The following is a 19,665-nucleotide window of genomic DNA, read 5'->3' on the forward strand; positions in this document are numbered from 1 at the left end:
CTTTCTCTTTTCTTTTCCAATTTTTTATTTATGTGTGCTGGGAAGAGATTCCACATGACAAAACATGATAGGCGATCGAGATAGCCTACATGACGAACACGTGGAGGCTTTATATGCTGCCAACTCATCTCCCACGTCAAATATTCCTCGGGTTCAACCAACCAAATGGTTGTCTGTTTGGTGGTTACCTAATAGCAATCCCGTCCCTATCATCACCATTTCCACACCTCAATTTATGTTTTTTTGGGAATTACACGAGGGTTTGTTAGATTCGTATCTTCTACATTTTAGCTATTGCTATTAGCAGTTGAATTTTCAGTATTTCTGCATTCAAAACTCTGTTGTGTCTCTCGGCGTTTACCGTTTTGGCGTGAAAAGAACGATATTCATCTCTCCATTCTGGAGATCAGTGATGCTCATTAGATTTCTTTCCGTTGTTATTCGTTGTTGAAATCGATCAATTCTAGCAGCTGAGAAGTCCGAGGATGAATTCCAAACCATCTGGTCTGTCGTTCAAGCTCGTTCTTCTTGGCGACGGTAATTCCAAATCACATCTTGATTTTTTGGACCTCTTCTCGTTACTTTTGTATTGAAATGCATGTTCTGTCTTGAGGTTGGCTTGCGCTTAATGCTCCTGCTTTGGGAGTCTCTAGGATCGCGATTTTTATGGGCTAGGGTTTGCTTTTCTCTCGTCTGTCGATCTTTGTTTCGGCTATTCGTTCACTGATATATTTGTTTCAATTCATAGATGATTGAGTCCCAAGTTGTTGTAAAGTTAACTTCTTTCACATGTTTGATTAGAATAAACTTCAAGACGGTTGAACGACCGACATAACATAACTCCAGATCGTAGCCTATCCGAAAAAATTCCAGTGGCATTGTTGAAAATTAAATATATTATATATGACCTTTACAAATGGGTTTCCATTGTAATCGACCTTTTCTTTTTTATTTTTCCCCTGCAATTCAATCTGATAGAAATTCGTGGATATTCATATTTAAGAGTAGCATAGAAAGATCTTCATTGACTTTTACAATTCACTGCTGGACGGTTCAGTGTCTTCTTCCTTTTTCCTTTGCCTGGAATTCCAGTTATAAATTAGAGTGAGAGAAAGATATGGCATCGGAATTAAAGCCAAAGCTGTATACCGAAGTTACTATTGTAAGCAGAGTGGAAGTTTGGGTGTCATCTGATTACCTTTGGGCTCCCCCTTTTCCAGTATTCATCAATTTGGTTATTAACCCATCAAGACTCTCAAAGCATTAGATGCTCTTAAACCTGTAAACCAATTGCTCCAAGTAGTGTTGATTTTTTTTTTTTTTTGGCTCACCTTGGTGGGACATTTTGTAGGCCTTTCAACTTCAAATTAAGAAGATTAAGTCACAATGGTTCTGTCATTTAGAAAACCTAAGCTATCTCTAACATGTTTCAAAAGTTATTCGTGGCTTTTTGTGAAACTAAATTAACAAGCAACAGCCAACGCAGATCTGTTCTAGTGGTTGAAACCAACACCTCTTAGTGAAGAGGTCGTGGGTTAGAATCTCGCTGAGGCATGTTAATAGCCCCATCCCCTGGCTTAATAAAGCCCCTTTGTACCAAAAAAAAAAAAAAATTAACAAGCAACATTATATTGGGCAATACTGCTTTAAAAATGTAATAACATTAGGCTTTATTTAATTTTTACCTGAAGACCAAGATCTGAAAATTATGAAAATGATATACTAGTAGGGTTGCTGGCTTTTGATAGGTTGTCAAGTTGCCTTTCTTTAAAAAGCTAGCGTCTTATTTTGCAAGAGATAAAAAGAAGGGTCATGTCTTCATCCACTACTATGGTTAACTCCAAAAGGTTGTTCAGTTGCCTTTCTGAGTTTATTGCATTGGAAGTGTCTTACAGTTCATCAATTGTGGGCTGGACTGCTGGAGGTTTTCTCACTATTCCCTCTAGTTTGGAGGGATAGTTTCTCATTGTGCGCTGACGATGGAAAACCTCCTCTTACCTTGGAAGAGGCAATTTGGATTAAATAATGTTCTAGAGAAGAATAAAAAATCAGATGGGTTGGAAAATTGGCAATACGTACCATGGTGTATCATCTATGGACAGAAAGGAACACTATAGTCTTGGAGACAAGATTCCTCATTTTAGCAGATATCAAAGAACAAGTTATTTCTAAATGTGCCACTCTCTCGTTATCTGGTTGTCAGAACTTCAAACAACATTTGTGCTGGAGAAACGAGGCATCCAGATTGTGTGGATGGCTTCCCTAAAGCCTGCTACCAGTTCACCCCTCAAGAGAACAGGATGACACTACACTGTGATGGATTTGTATCCAACAACAGGGTCTCGTTTGGTGGATTGGTCTGAAATAGAGAAGGGAGCCCAGTCCTAGCGTTCATGGGTACAAGTGATGATTTATCTGTGCTAAACATGGAACTGATGGCTATTCAATGGAATCCAGCATCTGCATTCATGACAGATTTATTGAAGTACCAACCGGATCTGATTCTCAGCTAGTAGTTGATATGCTTAATGGTGAAATTGCTGGACCTTGGAGTGCTCAAACCCATAAGTGCATAATAATCTCTACCTCAGGTAATGGCTTACTGAACACGGCGTATCCGAGGTTAGGAAAACCAACCTGCAGACTATATTGGAGGATAATCTTTTATACCACTAGATGTAATACTACATCCTAAAGATTTCAATGAAAGGCTTCTCAACTTGAAACAGTAGAACATGGGAAGTTAGGTATATCACCGGTGTTAATTATAGTTTCCACTAGATGATTCTATTGGTTGCAGGGTCTGTTCTGCTTGTGTGCGGATCTCTTCCCCTTTTTCTTGGAATTTCTAGAAAGAGTTCTCTGAGGCTGTGTTTCTCTGTACATTTTCTTCTTTAAAGCATGAAGCTTAACCATTGATAAAAAAAACATGAGGTTGATGTTGAGGTCTCATTTGATTGGACATGTGAGTAGTGAGACTCCTTCTAGTCGATTTTCTATTTTCTGTATCTGTTCAGTTCTTGTGTTTCTTTTTGGTGTTGGGTTTCAGGATGTTGTTTGGGTGAGTTTCTAGGTTTGGAACCATTTAACATCTTGTGTATAGGAGCTATTTTATGAAGTTGAGCCCATTAGGATTTTAAAGTAGTAATGTGGTAAAAAATATTGGCCATAATGTTTGTTGTAGATACTACTCCTTAAAAAGTAATTATTTACTTAATCAAATATGGGCACCAAAATGCTGAATCTCATAGATTCATTTTTTTGTTGTGGCTAAATCTATTAAGCTTTTCTGTGTTGTAGCTTTACTTTTTAGGTTGATTTTCGTGTTATCCTTTTCAAAGTTCTAAAGCATTCTGATGCCTTGGCTACTCCATAACTTGTGGCTTTGTTGGTTTTGAGATTTCCTGGGTTTTATGCAGGTAGGGTTGGAAAAACTTCACTTGTTTTGCGGTATGTGAATAACTCATTCTCTGAGAAACAAGAAGCAACTGCACAAGCTTCCTATCTGACCAAACGCCTTGTTATAGAAGGTGTGCCTATTACTCTAGCCATCTGGGTGCGTTTTCTTATACTTTCCCTTCTCTCGATCAAGTTTCTCAACCAAGTCTTGAAGCCCTAGTTTTAGGACTGTCTTCGTCTGCATATTATGACAAGATTGTAAAGAACAACATCAGTTAAGTTATAAAAAAAATATAAAAATAAAATAAAATAAGACCTGTTACTAAATGTGCCAACTGAGGAATGGTCACAAATAAATAATAATCCCTTTTTGGTTCTAATGAAATAATTTAAGAAATCAAATTCTAAAAGGACAAAAATTGGACTTCAGCAGTAGACGAAATAATCAACTTTCTAATGTTGGGAAAATCCCCCAAAAGTCAAAAGTAAAAATTCCAAAATCTTAATATGGTAAAAGATTTCCAAAAACTAAAGTGTGGTAAAATATTCATTTTTTTGTTTTCATTCAGAATAATTTTGACAGTATTCGTGTACACCAAATAAGTTTGGTCAGAACATAACTCCTTCAGTATATATTAGATTTGAGAGATCTTGGATTTGTTCGAAAGCTGGTTTGCATTCACCTAGTACCAAAAGGCTAATGTAAAAATTAAATCATTTGGCCAGTCAAACTTCTTAGAGAAAAAACAAAAACATTTATCTTAATAAACAGCACATTAATTACTTATAGATAAGATCATATTCTTAAGAATAATATCAACAAAATGTGAAACTAAGTATATCATGACAATGACCAATACCAGGAACTGTATAAGCAATCTGTTTTAATTGTTTCAAACTTCCAATTGCTTGCCTGTTCAGTTCAGCTGTCTTTTTTAGTTGTACATTATTGTGATGGCTTAATGGGGCTAAGAGTTTATTTCACACTGTGTAAGGTTAGTAAAGAGGGGGAATTGAAAAATAACACTTGGCTGCCTTGTTGCCTAAGTGCTGAGGCACCACCCCACTGCCTTGGATCACCTTGGTGACACCTTGGTGACTTGACTATGCTTATTACAAAAGGAAACTACCATAGAGGCATAACTTGTAACTACAAGTAAGCTATGAATTCACATTGGAATCAGGCAAATTGTATAATGTTTCCTGTTTGGCAAAAATTATTGATTGTAATATACATGCATAACATGTGATAGTCCATATGCTAATCATATCTTGTGATGATTCCATCTCATACCCAGCCACTTGGCTAGAGTCAAGTTGAGTTTTTATCATTTAACATCTTCTTACCATTTTGCATTGGGATGCTTTGTTTATTTATGAAAAATTAATAATGTAACATTGCATTGTGTGCTCTGATGGCAGGATACAGCAGGTCAAGAACGGTTTCATGCTCTGGGTCCAATCTACTATCGTGATGCAGATGGTCTGTATATCAGAATTTTCTGTCAAGTTCTTTGTTTGATCCATTGATGTTGATGAAATCACAACATCTCACATTTAAGTATGCACTGACAGATTTTTATGTTAATGGTTGGCTGCAGCAGCACTTTTGGTGTATGATGTTACAGATGATGATACCTTCATTCGGGTGAAAAATTGGGTGACAGAACTTCAACAAATGGCTCCCAAAAACATTGTTATGGCAATTTCTGCCAACAAAAGTGATTTGGTTAGATCAAAGAAATTTGATCTTCAAGAGGCAGAAAGGTATGGAGCTGTTCCTTTGCCTCCTAGGAAGCAATTTGTACCATCTATGTGTTGGACTATTCTAGTTCGGAAAGTTGGATCATCAATTTGTTTGGTATGCCTTTCTAAATGCTAAGACGAGAACATGTAAATGTCTCAATTTTGGTGGACTTAAAATATATTCTTGGGAGAAAGAATGTGACCCAGTCATGCCAGACACACAGCCCTTGCACCCTAATACAGGGTCGCACAAAATGACCACCGAGCCTTGATCATTTTATCATTTTGGTCATGAAGTGGGTGAGATCCCTGTGACTCCACTCCACATCCAAATTTTATTGATCAGACCTTTCTTGGAATCATGATGCTTGGTTTACGTCCAACGTAAGATTCAGATGGACCCTAAAATCAGTTCAGTCGAGTCTTGTATCTGTCTAAAATTGCACAATTCTACCCTGCCAGCAATACTAATGAACCACCTTCTCAATTGAGGATCCACAAGCATCTACTACCCAGCAATAGTGAATACTCTAGCTTTCAATATTTCTCTGTGATTTTGGATTTCTATCAGGTATTCACTGTAGATTGTTTTAATGGCTGGATAACCGATTTAGATGACATGATTGTCCTTTAACTGAAAACCCATAGCACAGGTGCTCTTGCACAAGTTTCAAGAAGTAAGTCTTGACCTTTGATTAAACAGAAATAATTCATAAAAACATTTCAGTTGAAACTTTTCACACTTTCAATGGTCAAATGGCATACAGATCCTAATTGAGCATCCTGAAACAATGGAACCTTTAGATTGTTAAAAAGACAATCAAATTGTTTATTCAGTTCCCTACTCTAGGTTTGCAGTGTATAGTATACTTGGCTGTATGATTTTCAAAGAAACCCTATGCTACACATAATTTAATACCTTGACATACAAAATTAATGAAAACAACTAAAATATGCAATTGCAATTTGCAAAATAAATCAATTTAATACTACTAATTATCAATTGTTAGAAGTACAGCATACACATACCCACTAAGTATTTAAGATCAATTTTAAAGTTAAATCATGTTTACCCGTAATGCAGGTCGGGCACCAAATTTGGCATCTTTTCATAGGAATTCGCCTATGGATTGGTTTCATGGGCTATGAGCCTTACATTGTGATTGGCTAACTAGTCGGACCTAAAGCATGGGAACATGAGTTGAGTTCGAAAATGGATAGTTAATTAATTTACTTTTATTTTGAATTAGTTTATAGAGTTATAGTTGAGTTGGGTTATCTCTTCAATTAGAAATTAGTTAGGAATCCTAGTTTGTTTTAAAGTTAGTTAGGCAATTCGTTAAAGCTGTTGTAAGCAGGATCTGAAATCTTGTTTTGTCTCAACCCCACCGAGATGTTGAGATTTTGGTCGAAATCTCGCTGAAACCTGGTACAAAATCTGCAAGGTTTTGGTGGTATGTTTTGGTGGCTCTTATGCATTTTTAGGTTATGGTTCTTCAGTTCTTCTTGGATATCCTATTTCAAGGCCTATATATACACATCTATGGTTAGCTTGACTTAAAAAACAACCATAGTGGTCTTTTGGAATCACACTCATGCTTGTTTGTGTTCGGTCAAAACTAAATATATATTTAGATATCTAAACGTGCTTGAAGTATAAATTGACATAAATGATTGAGCAATTTCAATTGATAATGAAGTGAAATATTAAACCTATATTAAAATATTAACTCAACTACTAACATACGCACATACATCATCAATATCAAATATCAAAAACAATTGTGCAAACTATGTGAGAATAAGAGTTTACATGAAAACTTCAATTTATAGGAAATACAAAACCAAATAAATTCCCCTGGAGTGTTGACTAATGGAAGCTACTATATTGGCCTTGCTCAATCCCACTAAGTTAGTCAGACTTGATTTGGATTGCAATCTAATTGTGACAAATTGGAATCCCACATCATAGTCTCATATATTCTTCAAGAAGAATATAATATAATTTGACACCGCAAACATGGATGTCACATTATCGACATACTGAAGGTAACCCATCCTAGGATATGGGTCACCAAATTGTGATGTACTAGCACCAATAATCATTGATCCACCATCATACAAAACATATGATGCCGCCGGGAACATGTATGGGTACAGTGACTGGTGTGTAAGTAGGAGAATATCTCATCAACAAAACAAGGATCCAATATCGCCATACTATTAATGGATCCATAGTCAACACTGGAATACAATGGAGCAGGCAAATGCTGCCCATCCCAATCAACTGATCATGTGGGTTGAAATATGATCCACTATGCTCTGAGGGTGATATTGATGAACTACAATGATTGATAAAAGATGGAAAATGCCAATACCCACTCAATTTGGATTCCCTCTTGCCAATACTCAGTCCACTAATAGAGCTAGGTAATGTCTCAATTCCCATCATATTAGTCTGTCTACCAGGATGGTACCCATGGGACCCTCTCAAGTAGATCGGCCAATGGTGTTCAACATATATCTATTTCATCACTATACAATACATCTATCATATATTTCTTTTACATTTTTCATGTAAGAAAATAGTAAAAAAAAGAAAGAAAAAAAATATATTGTAACAAAGAATTCCGACACCGTGGGTTCATACATTGGCCCATGGTGTTCATCGTATATTAATTTCATCACTGTCAAACAATTTTTGGACATATATATTCCAAAATAATTGCTTAGAGAAAAATGGGTTACCTCAAACTAAAGAAAACACTTCAATCCTAGTGTTTGGAGCTTCAATCCACTGCTTCCATATGTTTGCTGGTTTTGATTTGAAGAAGATTTTGCTCAAAATGGTAAAAAATTCCCTCTCTCATGGGGTTATCTGGTCGAAGTACCTCTCTGTCGAAATCTGGGTCAAATCCATCGAGATGTCGACGAGAGCTGCTATTTATATATCTTTTTACAAGGAAACCCTCAAGATACCGAAATTTCAAAATTTCACAGAATTTGAATCGAAATTTTGTCAAATTGATTTCAACCCCCAATATCGTCTCGGGGCGAGGGAGTTGAGATATCCAAAAATTTCATATCTCGCCAAGATTTTGCAAGATTCATTCCGGGGTTGTATGGTAGACATCTGTTTTAATTTCTTTTTCTAAGTTTGATTTATGTCCTAACCCTAATAGGACTTCTATTGTTTCTACTTATACTTTCCTGTCAACTCCTGCTAGTATTAGGACGTATTTTGTAAGTCTGCTTGCTGTCCCCCTTTTTTCTCATCTTGCTTCTCTTTTTATGAATGCTCACTTGATGAATATACGAGATCATAAATTATTAGTAATTTTGCATGTGCAACTTGGTTGCTGCCTCTTTCCCTTGTGTGGAAACCTGCTGGTTGTATAAAAAAATCAGGTTTCTCTAGTTGTTCAAAACTTCAATGTCCAGGAGGATCATGGGTGCTAGGTGTTTGAAGTCCTAAATCCTTATGTAGATTTATAGTGCCATATCGAGAATTGGTTCTGGCAAACTTTGCACTTGGGAGATGGGTTACGTGGTGATGCTAATTGATGATTGTGGAATAGTGTTATGTTGATCAATTGTTAAGGAATAGTGTGAGATTGATATAAAGTGGAATACTATACTTGACACCTGTTTTTGCTTTTAATTGACACCATTGTGTTTGATAATTCTTATAAGCAATGAAATGTAGGAGGCAGAAGGGCAGATGATATGAAACTAATTGCAATGGTTGAAATTCTATAATATGGAGTTTTTTTTTTTAAATAAATATCATTACATTATTGTTCATTGTGTGTAGATGATTTCTCAAATTTTGTAAAATGAGTACAGTAGAATGATGGTTTATTTCCAGTTTTATGTTGAATTAACTTGTATTGTTGTTGAATACAGCTATGCAACATCAATAGGAGCTAAACTATTTGTTACGTCAGCCAAACTGGGCTCTGGCATTGATGAAGTTTTCCTTGATATTGCAACCCGTATGTTATGACTACTTAGTTTTCTCTTCAGGATCTTCAAGTTATATTCATTCAAATTGGCTATACTTGTTTTATTTGAAGGCCGCCTTCAGTGGTTTGATTACAAAAATCCATAGACTAAAGTCTGACTTCTTTTGCCGCCTATTATCCAAGGAAATGACTACTGTAGAAAACATTTCCTTGTGCTAGTTCTTTTTAGGTCTGTGACGTGCATAATCTGTCTTTGTAACCATGTAGGGCCTCACCAGTCTCCATGCATATCCGTGTATATGTGCTGATTTTAATGAATTTCTTGTAGGCGTGCTCCAGAAAAAGAAAAGCAGTGTTGAAGGCCTCTCATCAACTCTGCAGAGGAAAGGGATGGTAATTGTAGATGACGAGCCCGAGAAAGAACAACAGAAATGCTGTTCGTAGTTCTGTGTCTATAGAGGCTAATACTGATTCAAAGATCTAAGGTATCACAAGCTGCCCCAGTCTTAGTATATCATCAAAGTAACTTTTGGTTGTTGACATGTTGAAGATTTAATTCGCCAAAAACTTCTTTAATTTGTAACAAAAGCACCACGGTTGAAGCCATCATTTTGCTTACTATAGTACATTATGAAGTTCTGAACTTGATCCAAAACCATGGTCGGGCTTATCTGACTGGGTGAACACAAAGGTGGGAGATGGTACATTGGTGCACCATGGAGGTGAAAAGAGGAAAACTTATCATAAGTTTGTGTATGTGTTGAGAAAGAGATCAGAATCCAGACAATTAAAGTTTTGTCCGATTAAAATTTGATTGAGGTCCAAATATGGTACTTAACTAAGGCTTCGGAATTCAGGCAAAGAAGGAAATTATTGAGCACAAAAATCCATAAAAAAAATGTCTGCTATGGGGATAATGTTATCCTCAGATTTTGTCATTAGGAAGGTGGTACTTCCATGTGAGAGCAACAAGAGGAGACTATTCAACTGCAGACTTAACTAAGGCTTTGGAATTCAGGCAAAGAAGGAAATTATTGAGCACAAAAATCAATAAAAATGTTTACTACTATGGGGATAATGTTAACCCAGATTCTGTCATTAGGGAGGTGGTACACGTGAGAGCAATTAGAGTAGACTATTCAACTGCAGATAGTCCATTGTCTGATTCCAGCTGATGCAGGTGCATTGCCTTGGACCAATTCAAAACCATTTCGGTTTCTAGATGGAGATGAACAGGGTCCAGTTTAGTGTTTGGATCTAGTAGGATTTTAGGAAGTTTACTTGTTAATTGGAAAAGTATTGTATAATCTTTATCTTGGTTAGGATACAAACGACTGTAATATACTAGTTTCTTAGTTAGTGAATTAGTTGATTCTATGAGTCTTTTATTTCTCCTTGCAATGTGGTTCCCAGTAGTTGAATAGAATAGAATAGAGAGGTGTTTTGTAGAGTGTCTGCATGGCCAGAAGTGGTTGTGCAATCGCCGTTTGCACTCCCCTTCTTATGCATTCTTTTCTCTTCTGCAAGGCCAGTTTCTTCCAGGCTTCCCTCTTCTCCCAACCACCCATCTGCTGCTGTCTGCCCGCAATCAATCCCCGGTTTGCTAGGAGTTCTAGTATTTGAGTAATTCATTTGCAATCCGCCATTTCTGTCCTCTATGTTGGACAGTGCATGAAATCACCTTCCATTCCTGACTTTAGAGTATCATTATAGGTACTCCCTAGTTTGAACCGATGGTGTATGCTTAGGAACAAAATGCATTATTTATATATTCCATAATGTAGGACTAGGAGCAAATAAGCTGCAACCATATATGGATTCTTGCCCTCCTATAAGCTATTCAGCTCCATTTGAGGTCATACCAGATACAAGGCCAAAGCCATGCATGTCTTTTTTCACTACTTCTAAGGTATTCTTGGTTTTGCCACTGGCTCTTTTAGTTCCTTCAATGTGGACTAAATCATTCCTTTGTACTAGAACATTCAAAGACCACTTTTGAGTATGAACATGCCACCTCAAATGACTTTCTCACAGTTTATCATGTACAAGAGCTACTATTGAACCAATTTTAGTAATGGTCATGCTTTCCTTGATCCTTTTTTAGTTTCATGATTCATCCATCTCAACATCCTCATTATTCTGAGTTTATCTATAAGATGCTTTTTAACTGCCCAACATTCTGCTCAATACATCCTAGTTTTTCTACAAATTTTAAATAAGATACCTCCATCAAACAAGACTCAGTATACCCCTCTCCAATTCATCCATTCTATTTTTATTCGATATGAAATGTCATCCTCTATATCACCTTCTAATTTATGATTGAGCCAAAAAACCTAAAATAGTTGCTTTGTGGAATCCTCCTCTCACCAAGTTTGACCACCTTATAGCTTATCCTATTGTTACCAAAGTTGCACACCAAATACTTCTTTGTTATCTAACCTAAAACCATTTGTGATTAGGGGAGATGAGGTTTTAAGGATCACATGTATGTTCAACTTATATACCACATCTTATATACCACATTGTCACTTAACAGCAAATTCATGGCAGACCATTGTTTCTTTGCATTTTTAGAAATTGTGAGATTATCCAAGGTTGTTTCAGGGGATCTCATCGTTATTAATGTCTTAGCCATAGTATAGTGGGTTTATACGTAATTTTCATATAGGTGGACTCAGTATGTTAGTGAAAGAAGATTTGAAGAGGGATGAGTGGCAAAACTAGGAAGCATTAAATAAGGAATGTATCATAATAGATGTTGTTTGGGAGCAGCTCCAATGCATGATAAGCTATGAGAAAGCCATGTGAGGTAGCATGCCATTTGAATTTTTGAAAGTCTTGAGTATTTCAGTGTGGCCGAAATGAAATGCCACTTTGAAATAAATAAAAGAAAATACAGTATTCCAGTTGAAGTTTTGGTATTTCGGTTAAAATCTTTGAGATTTTAGCCACTGGTTCAAAAGGATGGACATGATCATGTTTATTAGAGAAGGTAAATACAAGCTTATAACAACTTTTCACTGAGAACTTGTAGAGCTCCTCTGCTTAAGACATATCATGATGAAATAAGAATGGGTTTCTTGTAAACTATCTGTATTCATGGCTCCTCCCATCACTGTGATCCAAAGAATGTCAACCATCCTTCATGTATTAAAGTGTCAGTCTCGAGTTTACTTCTTATATCTTTTGCTTCCACAGGCTGGATTCATATTTCAGTATAACCTGGGAGTTATTAATATGACAATTGGTCGTCCTTAAATCTGAGTATGAGTACACTCAAATGGACGTATTGGATTTTCTATTGCAAAGTACATCTTCTCATTCCCAACCCACCAGCTGACATGCTACAACCTGCATCATATGACTCGTATCACGGTGGACCAATGGATTTCTTCACAGTTTGATGATCCATATCCTAGGATAGGTTACCTTCAGTATGTAGATGATGCAATGTACATGTCAATTGTGGAGGACTGTAGTTGTTTCTTCTCACAGACTGATGTACAATGTTGTTTGGCTCCATCAGACTCTTGGTAGGATTTCTGGACAGCATGGTAGGTATTATTAGTATATATTATTAACTACTAAATGATTATATTAGGACTGCAGCAGGGTTATTGATGTGATGATGTTCTTGAAAATTAATCTTTGACAATTTGATGATTTACTTCATTACTCATTCGAATTGCTAAATGTTTTTCTCCTCTCATACTTAAATAATTTGTGATTGTGTAATTATGCAGATTCAACTATGTACTGCCAATTAGGGTGTGATTCCTAAACACCAATCTAAGTAGTTATTTTTTGCAATAAGATCACTTAAACGTGTGTGTATAACGTATATAGCATAAAAAAGGGTTTCCATGAAGTGTAAGGCCTTAATATGGTCTACAACCCACTGAAACTTGGCCGAAGAACTTCCATATTTTGCTGAAATTTTAAAACTTTGATTTGGCCAAAGCATTTAAGAAAAAACGAGATATTAAATCTTTGTGGCATGGCCATGTTCAATCCAAGCTCCTTGAGTGCCCCAGGATGAAAGAGTGATTTTCAGATCTAAAAGTTCTAGGGATAGACGTAGGATGACATTAGATGTGAGAAGGCATGAATAGCTTACGCCTTCTATCAAGTATAAGTGTATAACCTTGAATAGATCTGATCGGAGGGAAAGGATCCATGTGGCCAGCCCCTTTAGTTGGGATGCGGCTAAGTTGTAGTGTTAAAAAGAACTCTGTCCAGGAGTGTGGCCTAAACCAACACTCCCATGTATCTACCTCTCATGGTAGTGCTGGTGCAGGCTGGACTCAGTTTTCGTAAATTTGTGTTTAACTTACTAATGGGATTCCCCTATATTAAGAGACTTTCCTTTTGAGTCCACTTCTTAAAAACCCCAGTTTCTATTTTGGCTTTCAACTTCTGATTTCATTCTGCTATTATGCATTAGATTAGTCAGTCAGTTGAGTCTCCTTTGAGTCTATAATTTTCTGCAAATTTATGGTTTCCTGGTTTGACTTGGATTCTGGTAAAACTTACTCTGATTGAATATATGACTCTATTTTACGGTATTAACATAAGTGCCTTCTAAAGCATTTTTTTTAAACCTCTCTTCGAAATCCTATTCTGATCTGAAACCTTGCACTCAGTTCTGTAGTTTTTTCTAGCTTTCCTACGTCTGGTTGGATTACTCCATAGGTCTGATTTTTACACCTTAAAGGTAACGATAGACATAATCCAAATTTGGTTGAGATGACCGAAATTTCAGTTTTCTCCAAAGCCGAGACAAAATCCTATGGGCGAAATCCTTTTTCCCTGGTTTCAACCGAAATCTGCAAAATCCTATTCAAAAGTCCCAAATCTCAGTCAAAATCTGCAAAATTTCGCAGAACTCACAGTTTCCGCTGGCTGTTTCAGAGATTTCCGCCATCTTTTGCCATTGCCTCTTTCAAGTTCTTTTTCACTTAAAAACATCACTCCTAGTCCTTTGTCTTCCTTCACCATGTTTGCTACTTGCTCCATGGTTGTAGTCCTTACGGAGTATATGGTGGAGTTGCTGGATATGGAGTACTCTGAAACTTTATTCAAAGTACTCGTCTCAGGGGATCGATCCATCCAGACGCTCAACTTGGCATTGTTCAATTTTATAAAATTTGTATTTCTCAGATTCTCTCATGTATACTAACACTTGAATGATAACTCTTCATTGGTTTTTTTTAGCAAAATACCTATGCTGTTGTGTTCTTCATGCTTTAAATAGGTAGTATTCAAGAAATCAAACCAAAAGACACTGTAAAAACCCCTGAAACCTGGTGTCAAAACTACTTGGGAAAATTCCCAGGCTTGGACCGAGATTCCAAAATTTTGGTACCATCTCGGTTTCGAGGCCTGGTCAAAACCGGCCTCAAAACTGATTTTTTGAACGTTGATGAGAGAGACACCTCAAAAACTTAGCCTCATTCACAGACACCCCAATTTAGACCCAAAAATCACACATCTCCATTCTTCACCATTTTTAGCAGAACTATTAGTCTTAAAGATGAAAAGACCACTATACCCTTCTATAGAAGGGTTAAGATTAAAGATGAATAACCATTAAACCGCTTCTGTATTCCCTTCTCTCTCTCTCCCCCCCCCCCCAACTTTGTCACTGCCGTTGTCTTCCCTGTCGACAGGACCAGTCCCAAAGCCTAAGGTTCTGGGAGCAGTTGAAGAAAGGAAAAATACCTTGGGGTTAAGGGTTGTAGAGTGTGAAGGAAACAATTCAAATGTTGATTTGAACTTAATCAGATCACCTCCAACAGCTAATAGTGTCTATTACATCTATGGAAGGCCAGCCAGCATGATAAAAGGAGTAAATTCAAATTCACCTCCAACAGCTGGAGTGTGTACTACAGTTATGGAAAGCCAGCAACCATAATTGTCAATGGCAAGGATCCTAACTACAAAGCCAATATTTTGGAACACAATGGAACCTTAAGAGATAAAGAGTGATTATTGCACATTAGATCAGTTCAATTTATTTCCATGTAAATCAAAGACAGATTCCTTGATTAACTCAATCACCTCCTATAAAGAGTGTGTTTGTGTTAATGTGAAGATATGGTGGAAATTCATCTTTGTGGATGAAGATTCAGCAAGAACCGAACCACATTAAATCTCTTATAGTCCTCCTACTCAGTTTTTCTCTTCCTGCCATATGGTATCATCATCGATGACACAATGGCCACCTCCAACACATCTGTCATGCTGCTCAATCAATCATGTTGTCACCATCAAGCTTAACAGTTGAAACTATTTTCTATGGCAATCACAGTTTGATATTTGAATCGACTCCTTTTACCATGTCAACTGGCCTTACATAGTTGTAAGAGAGACTATTAGCCTTTGGAGGGGTGATTTGATGAACTCCAAATCAATATTTGAATTGTTTCCTTCTACACAATGGAACACCCAAGATTGAAGTTTCTATTGTTGATTGCTAAGCAGCAGTAGAACTGTCTACTGTTCCCTTTCCATCCCTCTCTAGCTCTTTCACAATTGATGGACTAGAGAATATGTGATCAGAAGGGGTAATGCATTGACTGGTAATTGATTTACCTGTATCCACCAGATTTGGTGCAAATTGCACAGACGAAAGGTTGGAATTCAGGGCCTCTTGTATGGTGAGACTTCCCTATTTCGACTTTGGACTTTGTTGACTTAAAGTTGCAGGAAAAATGCAGAGGAAAGAAATATGAAGAATAACTAATTGGACTAGACACCAAATAGTAATGAAATGGTTCTGCCGTCAACCCTTCAAAATGGATTCTGCCTTCCTTGTGAAGTTCTTTTCCAGAGCTGCATATAAAGAGTTTCCTCGTTTCTAATTTCAAGTAGAAAGAAAATTGAGAGTAGAGGAATCATGAGCAATGGAGGTAACAATAGCTGGTGGAGACGTGGGAATTATCAAATGGCCACCCATTGAGAGTAGAGGAATCATGAGCAATGGAGGTAACAATAGCTGGTGGAGACATGGGAATTATCAAATGGCCACCCACTAATGCTGCCTTCACAACCTACTCAACTTGAAATTGCTGGAAATGAATCAAGTTGGAGCTGTGTATTGATTGGATTCAGGTGATGAGGGATGAGTTATTGGAGGAGAAAAAGTATGATTCATAAGAGATCTCTTTGAATAGCTTCCCAACAACCAACGGGAATCCAAAACAGCAAAAGGAAGTGAACTTGAAGTATATGGAGAAGGGGTCTCACTAGTGGATCTGGCATGTAAATGGGAACAAAGGCCATCTTTTATTCTAAGATGATAGGGAGGAGACAAGAGAAAATAGGGATTAATTTGTGGCTATAGAGTTTACAGTTCCATGAATCCTATTGTAGGGCTTCCATTATTGGAGCAAGTAGATAAGAGATGGGGAAGAACAGCCCTACATAGAGACATGGGAGCTTGCAGGGATGGTTGCAGAAGAGAGAGGGTTGTCCGCAAGAATCAATCAATCAAATAGTTAATGTGTAAAAGATTGCCAAACTAGCATGTTTCTTGAAGGGCAATATGTTAATCTCATGGTGGTCTATGGATACTTGAGGAAATACAAAATAAGAAATGACCGCTGAACAGAGCATACCAACAGATTTGATTAGGATGTATGGAGGAATGCATCTATCTATGATCTTTGTACTTGCCTACTATGTAATGAATTTTTATTTTTCAGAACCAAAATAATAATAATAATAATAATAATAATAATAATAAAATGATTTGATTAAGATGTAATTCTTTGATAAATTTCAGTGGTGTCTCTGCAGTCTGTGTTACCTCTAAAACTTACTGTATTATTGTTCTTTTAACATCAAACCTTTAAACCAGAATTTGAGCCTAATCATACCAATCCTTCTTTAGGAAATCAGTCTCTCTTGAATCTGTGTGCTATCCCATGTCTGTGAATCTGGATCCCATGTGTTTCTTAAACTCTTTTCTTAGGCGGTTTGAATTTAGAGCCCCATTACCATTTCTCTCTATGCTTTAAGATTTCATGCACTGTTTCATTGTTGATTGTCCTTCACCTGTAGATAGATCTCTTTAACATACTTAATGGATCTTTTTAGCATATTTACTTTTAACCTTGTCCTGATGTTTAGTTTTCTGGCTACTTCTAGGTACAGGATTACAAGCCTGATTTTTCTTGCATTTCGGAGTTCCAGTACTCTTGCAGAACCATATGATGTGGAAATTTGACCGAGCCAGAGCAGTTCACATTTTAGAATCAACAGCTTCTTGCCATAATGTAAAATTCATTTGTAAAATACAATTTGGAAGGCAGTAGCAGGTCAAAGATCCATAATTCGCTTGTCTTGATACAAACAGCATTCTAGTGCAAATTCTGCACAGGCAGCCTGGTATAGCAAAGAAATTGACCTTATCACATGCTTATAATAATCAGAAACTACACCTTTTATTAATTTTTTCTAAAAAAAATCTGATATTGTGAATCTTGATGTGTGATCTCATGTAAGATGATTTTTATTCTTTATATGGTGTCTATGTTTTTTTTTCCTTTTTTTTTTTCTTCTTTTTTTTTTTTTTTTTTTGGGGGGGGGGGGGGGGGGGGGGGGGGGCTTCTTGGGTACTTGGGTATGCATTTCTCAGCTACTGAAAAGGATTTGTATTTGGCGAAGTGTTCAGTTCAGAGCTGCATGTCATGCTTGACGCAGACCTATATTCTAGGATAGAATGGAACGGTGTAATCAGTCCTTGATGGTAATATTAGTGTCCTTGTAGTCTTTCTCTTTTTGTTTTTGGTTGAAGGAAGTCTGTATATTCAAGTATGACCAAGGCAAGGTGTTTTAATTACACTAGTGATTTAACCAAGACGTCAAAAATGCCAAGATGTCTTGCACATAATGGACAAGTTTTTCGAGCCAAGAAGTCGGCTTTTATTTCAAATATGTTCTAAAGAACATGAAGTAAAGTAGGCTCTAAGATGAGAAATGTCTTGTAGGATGTTCAAACAATCCTGAGGTGCATGGGCTCTCTCGGAGTTGATGAGATTTACAAGCTCTAGCTTGTATCCTTCACTGTCAATCTGTGATGCGCTCAACACCTTTAAATGTGTTCTAAAGAACATGAAGTAAGTGGATGCTCTGAATAGAAGAAAAAAAAATTCCCCTTATATTTTAAGGCATGTAAGAGACTGATAATCACAAGATTTATTTTTTCTTCCCTCTTGTGATTGAAAAAATTACATGAATTCAAAATGTCAAAATAATCAAGAAAACCTTTCTGAAGAACGAAAAAACCCACCTGTATCTTAGCTTCCAAATTTGCCACATAATGGCACTTAAAGTCGACGTCTTTAGGACACAGCTTGTTTTAGCTTGAGATGAATAAACTCATACTTCTTTGGAATCAAGAATCGAGTGTGGGAGGCAGAGAAGTCTTGGTTTGGGAACCGGAAAGCATTTTTATGCTGCCAAATGTAAATGGGGAGTTTCACTTTTAGCACGGCAATGGAAGCTAAAGCATGCATTGAAGGGATTTTTATAAGCGGCAAAGTGACATAATTTTGAAATTTGTTTTAAAATGTTGCTTGCACAACTGAAATTTGTTGATTGCACAACTGATTTCGTCGATCAAACCCCTCTTGTTTTTTGAGTTACCTACCCTCCTACGATTTTCTTCTACATTAAATCAGACATTTTATCATCACCTTGACAAAATTGACCTCTTCAAGAAAATTTGAAAATCCCAAATAGTGTGAATAAAAATAGTGGTCATCCTATTTCAATATGCCAAGTGTCAATCTTGAATTTTTATTTGCACCTGCGCGGACGCGCTTATCGTCTGTGTAGATGCTGGGTTGCGACACCTAGGGCGAAAATAATCCAACGGCTTCAAATGCGTTTAGTTTTTAAGGACTTCTCTAATTTACAATCAAACACCCTTTGTTTAAAGTAAATTTATAAAAAATGTCAAAATTTAGGCAAAACGAGAAAATAACTTAAATTAAACGGACACTTTTGCTTTCATAGGAAACTATCACATTTTGGTTCTTGATCTTTACTTTAAAACAGAAATCTGAGAGCCAAATCTAACTCGAAATCTAGACAGAGTAGCAGCAAATTTTCAGGTTTTCATCATAAAGACCCAACAAGAATATACAAGGAACCCATCCAGGATTTCTAGCTCTACCTAAATTTGTTCTGTTTCTTCACTTAAGATAGAAACCATTTAAGATAACCAAGATTGATGCAATGCCTGATGAAAAAGAAAAAGAGGAAGAAAGCTCTCGTTTGGGTTAAAAGTTCAAGCTTAGGAATCCAAACACAAATTTGAGAAACAGAGAGAATGACGAGACAAAAATAAAGGAGAGGCGTCGATCGAGAGTGAAATACAAAATGTAAGTCAATTTGTTTAGAACACACCAACGGACTGATGAAGAAGAAAGAGATTAACCGGACTAAGGGTGGAGAAAGCAAAATGGTCCAATCAGGGGTTCCACACTTCCACTAACTCGATCTCAATTATTTTCTGGTTAAGCCCAAATTTTGGTTCGTTTTG

At 36.8% G+C, this 19,665-nt stretch overlaps 1 protein-coding gene across 2 annotated transcripts; it reads left to right on the forward strand.

Annotated features, from left to right (window-relative positions):
• The first annotated feature begins 233 nt into the window (after window positions 1-233).
• LOC149008141 (uncharacterized) lies at window positions 234-17,643 on the forward strand. 2 transcript variants are annotated; one of them, XM_089164685.1, is made up of 7 exons: window positions 234-537; window positions 3,420-3,556; window positions 4,822-4,882; window positions 5,001-5,166; window positions 9,052-9,140; window positions 9,439-9,595; window positions 17,265-17,643. In XM_089164685.1, exons 1-6 carry the CDS (start codon window positions 486-488, stop codon window positions 9,552-9,554), a joined length of 621 nt encoding a protein of 206 aa, XP_089020811.1. In that variant the 5' UTR covers window positions 234-485; the 3' UTR covers window positions 9,555-9,595; window positions 17,265-17,643. The 2 variants fall into 2 exon arrangements, with proteins under 2 accessions (XP_089020811.1, XP_089020812.1); XM_089164686.1 differs by having other exon boundaries at window positions 5,004-5,166.
• The last annotated feature ends 2,022 nt before the right edge of the window (window positions 17,644-19,665 follow it).

This window comes from Hakea prostrata, chromosome 8, assembly GCF_041222555.1.
Source record: "Hakea prostrata isolate BN-2017 chromosome 8, UWA_Hpros_2, whole genome shotgun sequence".
Classification (NCBI taxonomy): domain Eukaryota; kingdom Viridiplantae; phylum Streptophyta; class Magnoliopsida; order Proteales; family Proteaceae; genus Hakea; species Hakea prostrata.

Bases quoted from the DNA above. Each gene is read 5' to 3' on its own strand.
- LOC149008141 (XM_089164685.1), top strand. From the start codon at position 486: ATGAATTCCAAACCATCTGGTCTGTCGTTCAAGCTCGTTCTTCTTGGC. The intron at 3,557-4,821 runs GTGCGTTTTCTT...CTCTGATGGCAG, and splicing joins CTATTACTCTAGCCATCTGG to GATACAGCAGGTCAAGAACG. The intron at 4,883-5,000 runs GTCTGTATATCA...GGTTGGCTGCAG, and splicing joins CTACTATCGTGATGCAGATG to CAGCACTTTTGGTGTATGAT.